This window comes from Echinops telfairi, unplaced genomic scaffold (assembly GCF_000313985.2).
Source record: "Echinops telfairi isolate 266 unplaced genomic scaffold, ASM31398v2 ScPeMD7_11;HRSCAF=52, whole genome shotgun sequence".
Lineage (NCBI taxonomy): Eukaryota > Metazoa > Chordata > Mammalia > Afrosoricida > Tenrecidae > Echinops > Echinops telfairi.
Window position 1 is genome coordinate 622,587 of NW_022103908.1, and position 6,273 is coordinate 628,859.

General features: G+C 49.8%; 1 protein-coding gene across 1 annotated transcript in view; it reads left to right on the top strand.

Annotated features, from left to right (window-relative positions):
• Positions 1–451: 451 nt before the first annotated feature.
• MRPS31 (mitochondrial ribosomal protein S31) overlaps positions 452–6,273 on the top strand; it is a 29,349-nt gene continuing 23,527 nt past the window's right edge. The window contains exon 1 of the mRNA XM_013006882.2: positions 452–585. Coding sequence (XP_012862336.1) covers positions 452–585 — 134 coding nt within the window. The remainder of the gene's footprint in view (positions 586–6,273) is intronic.

A 6,273-nucleotide genomic window follows, 5' to 3' on the forward strand; every position in this document is an offset into this window, starting at 1 on the left:
AACGTAAACATACTGTTTATGCCTCATGCTTCGTGCATCAGCGCGGACACTGAAAAGAAAAGAAAAACGAATGTCTTGGGCAGCATGCCCTATGGTAGGCAATTTTATTTCTTGGGGGGCTGGGACTTCTCTTCCCCAAACGCTCAAAGCGCCCAGTTCTCCGCCGCATCTTACTGGGCTCACAGCTGGCCACCCTTCTCCGACCGACGAAAACTCGCTGAGCACGGACACGGGTTCGAGCCTGGCAGGCGGCCCGCGGAGGGCGGGGCGGGGCGGGGCGGCCTGAGGCTCTGGGCAGCGTCCCGGAACGCGACGACGCCGGAACGAAGGTTCCGGGCCGCGTTGTCCGCCGGAACATCAAGAGGAGGAACGCCCGGGACGGGGCGGAAGAGCGCGCGGGGCGTGTTTCGCAGAGGGACGCGCTGGGCCCTGCCTTCGGAGAGCGAGGAGCATGGCGGCGGTGCTTCCGCGGCTCTCGGCCCTCGCGCCGCGTGCCCCGCTCTCCCGCCTCCCTCTGTCTTCTGGGCGCGCGCGGGGGGCGGCGGCGGCGGCGCTGCCACTTGCTGCGTCGCCCGGAACGTTCAGGTAACGCATGTCGGCCTGTGGGCCCCGCAGGGCACGGGCAAACCCTCGCCCTTGCCCGCCCAGTAATGTCTACACGACCCCCTGCTTCCTGGCGTGCGCGCGAGCAGAGAGACCTTGCAGTAAATAGGAGGGGGGAGAAATCCCAGAAATAAAATGATTTTCCCGAGGTTGGGTACGATGACATTCCAGATCTGTTGCCCAGATCCGCACGTCGTGTATCATCGTCTTCCTGGTTTATCCAGGCTCCCAAACTGAAGGTTTTGTTTTGAAGCTATTATTATTGCCAATGTTATTTGTCCCCGGTGGCGCGGCGGGTAACCCATTGGGCTGCTAACCGAAAGGTCGATCGTTCAAACCCACCCGCCAGCCACACTGGGAGAAAGATGAGGCAGTGTGCCATAAAGATTCGTCTGGAAACCCTGCATAGGATTGCTATGACTTGGGATCCATTGGGGGGGCAATGGGTTTGGTTTAAGTCTGGGTTTTTTTGTTTTTTTTTCTTTTACATTTTGAGTAAATGCTGATATGGCTGGACACTCAATAAGGCAGACCACAGAAGTTGATGCATTTGAATGATGATATTGTCAAAGAACATTGAAAGGAGTACCATGACTGCCAGGACAACACATCAACTTGTCAGGGAGGAAGTCGAGTGAGAAGCTTCCTTAGAAGTGAGGGTAATGAGACTCCATCCCAGGTTCTTCGGATTTGCTATCAGGAGAAACTCACTCTGCAGAAGGACAGGCTGCTAGGTGGAGGGTCAGTGGAAAAAAAGATGAAGACCCTCAACAAGATCAAGTGACGCCGTGCCTGCAGCCACTGGGCTCACCTGTGGCAGTTGAGTAAGGTGGGGGACCAGGCACTGTTTCCTTCAGTTGCGTGTAGCAGGGTCACTGAGTCAGAGCTGCCTGGATAGCACTGACAACACAGTGCAGCAAAGCTCTGTGCGAGGGTAGCAGGGTGCAGCGTACTCTTCATTCGTTCCATAGGCGATTGCTGTGGGAGTACAGAGGCACCCACCATGCTGGATGTGGGGATGCAGTCTCCCCTACTTTGGACAGGTTATCGAGAAGGGTCAGTCCCTGGAGAAGGACAGCATGCTTGCAGAGTTATCAGAAAAGGGAAAGAGGCTCAGTGAGATTGGTTGACATTGTGGCTGGAACAGTGGGCTGAAGCTTAGGAACGACTGTGAGAATGGCCCAGAGAGGGCGGGGTTTCCTTCTGTTGTACGCAGGATCGCTGTGAATCAGAACCCACCAATGGACACCCGACGGCGACCATTGTAGGAAAGGTTAGAGGAATCTTTTCTGGAAGGAAGAGAAGTCTGATCACACATGACAAGTGACCCCAGGTTGGAGGTAGCCAGGCAAGGGAAGTTATTGCATCCTCAGCCCTCTTCAGCCGCTGAGAAGTCTCCTGATGATGAAACCGTGATTTTGCTGCAAGTACTGGTTGAGGCCAGTTGGGCTTAGCACGGCCTCGAAGCAGGGTGGTCTCAGTGGGGATGAGAAGGAAAATCGCACGGAAGAATTGATTTCATATGATGTGTGGTGAGATAATGATAGCGTGGTCAGAGAGGGCAAAGATTTCAACTGCGTGCCGCAGCCGATCAGGGGATCATTAATGGAAACAGGTGAAAAAGAAAAGGCTTGGGTGGTGGGTGGGATTAAACATGCCTAGAGTTTTTAAAATATAGAATATGCATGGTCATGGATTGCCATTGAGTTGATTCTGATTCCTAGTGATCCCATACAGGGCTCTTGAGGGTATAAATCTTTCTAAGAGCAGACACCTTCTCTTCCATGGAGCAGCTGGTGGGTTAGAACCTCTGACCTCATTGGGCCTCCCCTCAAGTACTCCCTCAATGCAAGAACACTTTGTTCTATTAAATTGGCTCACCTTCCCGACACGATCACTGAAGACAAATGGGTCCATAAGCAAATGTGGTGAAGAAAGCTGATGGAGCCTGGCTATCAAAAGATAGAGCGTCTACGGCAGGGGTCCTCAAACATTTTAAAAGGGGGGCCAGTTCACTGTCCCTCAGACCCGTTGGAGGGCCGGACTATAGTTTAAAAAAAAACAACTATGAACAAATTCCTATGCACACTACACATATCTTATTTTGAAGTAAAAAACTGGCGGGCTGGATAAACGTCCTCAGCGGGCCCGCATGTGGCCCGCAGGCTGTAGTTTTGAGGACACCTGGTCTAGGGTATTAAAGATTTGAAGGTAAACAAGCGGCCATCTGGCTCAGAAGCAACAAAGCCCACATGGAAGAAGCACACCAGGCTGTGTGATTGCGAGGTGTCGAAGGGATCAGGCACCAAGCATAAAAGAACAAAAAAAGCATATCATTGTGTGCCCACCCTCCCAATATGATCACTGAAGACAAATGTGTGCATAAACAAAGGTGGTGAAGAAAGCTGATGGTGCCCAGCTATCAAAAGATATAGCGTCTGGGGCCTTAATAGCTTCAAGGTCAAAAAGTAGCCATCTAGCTGAGAAGCAACAAAGCCCACATGGAAGAAGAACCTCTGACCTTGCAGTTAATTGCCCAACATTAAACCACAGCTCCGCTAGAGTTCTTTGGTCCGATTCAGGAGGATGAAGAATGGAGGCTGTCAGGGAGGCGTGTTCTGGAATGTAGCTTGGGATGCATTATGTTCGAAGTGCTGAGATGCTGTCAGTGGATATGAGCTCACACGGGAAGTAGACTTTTATTATTACGAGCTTATTTCCTGCCCAGGATTTGTTTGTAACACATACAGATGACTCTGTGGTATTGTGTCTTGGAAAGATAAAGTCAGGATTATATTATATCTGTGAGATTCTTTCTCTTTTCTCTTATAATGCAACCTTTAACATGAGCGATTTAACTTACAGGTGTAAGATCATTTAGAGCTATTTTTATCAGTAGTGTTAGAACGCTATGTCATAATAAGGTTCCAGTGAACCAATTAGGAGAATACTGGTTGTACAGTTGGTTGTTCCATTTTAGCTCTTAAGTGCTTGGTGTGATAGCCACTAGCAGTGTCATAAGAAGACCAAATCGCCTGTGTCGGGCTTTGGACAGTTATCATTTCCTCGTTCATTAAAGGCCTGCTGCCACTGGATGACTGTGGAGACTTGATGTCGTGCTTCGCCCAGGACTCGTGCCAACTTGAGATGCCACATCAGTCTCATGGGGACCTTGGCTAAAGGGCAGTCTCCAGCCCCATCCCAAACTTGCCACTTAGGAATCCACACTTGTAATAAGCCTTCTGGGGAAGTCTTACCAGCTTTACGTGTTCCAAAGCATTGGCCTGAACAGTTTGACCAGCCGTTTTAAAAATTCTGTGAACTAGGAATAATCAGACCTGCCCTGTGAGGTGGTGGTTGTGAGGGGCCACCGAGTTGGTTCTGAGGGTTACATAGCAGCCCCAGCCCATGTCATCAGCTGTGGTCCTCCGAGGGCACGTCGCCATCACCTTGGAACACGTTAGAACCGCACAGCCTTGAGTCCTACCCCATACCTGCTGAATCGGAATACCGTGGTGGGGCCCAGAGCCGCTGTCCTGACTAGTCCTCTCGCTCGTGCCTGTGCACGTTGCAGTGTGCGGAGCAGTGCTGGAACCATGGCTCCTTCCGGGCACAAACAGAAGGACTTGTTGCTGTTGTTTCCAGTCCCTATAGTGACCCCCGGCCAGGATCTTTCCAGGAGCAGACGGCCTCATCCTTCTTCATGGAGCAAATGGTGGGTCTGAACCACTGACATTTCGGTTAGCAGCCAGGCCTCAACCACAGCATCACAAGGCTCCCTCCATAGAGGTACTCGACCGCCACGGAGTCGGTGCCGACTCACAGTGCCCTCAGACAGGGTGTGGGCAAGGGAGCAGGCAGCCTCAGCTCTCTCCAGAGAGCACTTGGTGCTCACCAACCCTGCACGTAAGCAGGAGGCCATTGTATTCGTGTGTGTCTGTGTAATATTATAGACTCTCAGCTATGTTTTTCCTCTGTGCCTAGTACAGTGTCTAGCATGTGGTGGCTGTTCACTGTGACGAATGAATGACATTTTATAAATGATACCCACTTCCAGACACTAATATTTGATTCTGTGAAGTGGAACAGACCGCACCTAACCACACTGAAACGAGGAGCCTGGTGGCACCTTAGCTTAGGCATTGGCTGCTAACCAGGGTGCCGCTGTAGCTTGGAATTCACCTGATGGCAGTGGGGATGGGACGGAAACGGATATGCTCCATCGTTTTTAACGTCCCACATGTTTGGGTTTCAATATAAAATACAAAAAAGAAGGGGGGGATTAACCCTAAGAAAATAACTTCTTTAAAATGTATTTATTAGCAACATTTATGTTGCTCTATGTTTTTATGTCTTCAAACACATTGAAAACGATATCTGTGTAGAATCCTGGGATAAATGTGGGGAGGCATTTAGCAGCTCCAGGCTCCGCCTACCACCATAAGCCCCCAGAGGCTTACAAGCTTAGCAAACTGTCACTCACTTGTGGCATTCCAGTGGATCTTGGGCCTTCGTGAACGCTGAGCTTGGTGACCTTGACCTTATTCCAGTGTCTTGATCTGCCTAATGGGATTTCATCCCTACCTCGTGGACAATGTGGGTATCAGATACATAGAACCCGTTGGACCAGATTTGGCAGGTTGTGTACACTCAGTCAATAGTAAATTGTTGCTCTGATTAATGGCGGTCGAAAGCAAACGCACCCTACCCATTGCCGGAGACGCACGGTGGCAGTGCCTCAAAACTACAACCAGAGGTAGACCTACCATCCGCCCCGCGTGCCCCACAGACTCAAAAGCAGCGATGCAGAGAGATCTTGGACATCTTGGTTCTGTGCAGCCCTGCTCACAGCAGCCTAAAAGTGGAAACAATACACGCACCGCAGCAGATGAATGGGTAACAGAATGTGCCCCCCTAATCAGCCGGCAGGAGACATGAAGTCTTGCTGCATGCTACCATGGTTGGGGCTGGAAGGCATTATGCCGAGCGAAATCGGTCAATCAGAAAAGGACAATGATATCTTGACCTCACCTATGTAAAAAGGCAAGAAAAGACGCCCATACATGAAGTTTGCATCATTATAACATTATCAATATGACACGATCCAGAGTTTGCTGAGGAGGATTAAAAACACAGTGCATGGACATTGTGGTACATCAATAAGGAACTGCCCCACCTGCAGGCTGACATGGAAAAGGATGTGGAGTAAGAGGTACCACTGCTGGTGTCAGTTGGGTCGTGGCCGAGAGCAGAGAATTAGATGGTTCCCTGGTTTTTATTGACTACTCAAGGCATTGGATTCTGTGGATCTTTACCAAGTATGGATAACATAGTAAAGAACAGGCATCCCAGCCTACTGAACTGTGCTCAAGAATCAGTCGTTCAAACAGACCGAGGGGATATTTCATGATTTAAATCAGGAAAAGTGGATGTCGAGATGATAAATAAATACATAAAATATTAAAAATAGAAAGATAGTTTGCTGGTGGTTAACTGGGGCACAGGGAAGAGGAGTGGGTTAATTGTGATGGAACTAAATCACATTCATTAAAAATGAAAAATCAGCACAGCTGATTTTTATAATTGCTGCCAATGAGCTATATACTTGTAAGAAGTTGAATGGGCAAAATTTGTGTGATAGATGTGTTTACGGCAGTGACACCCCCCCCC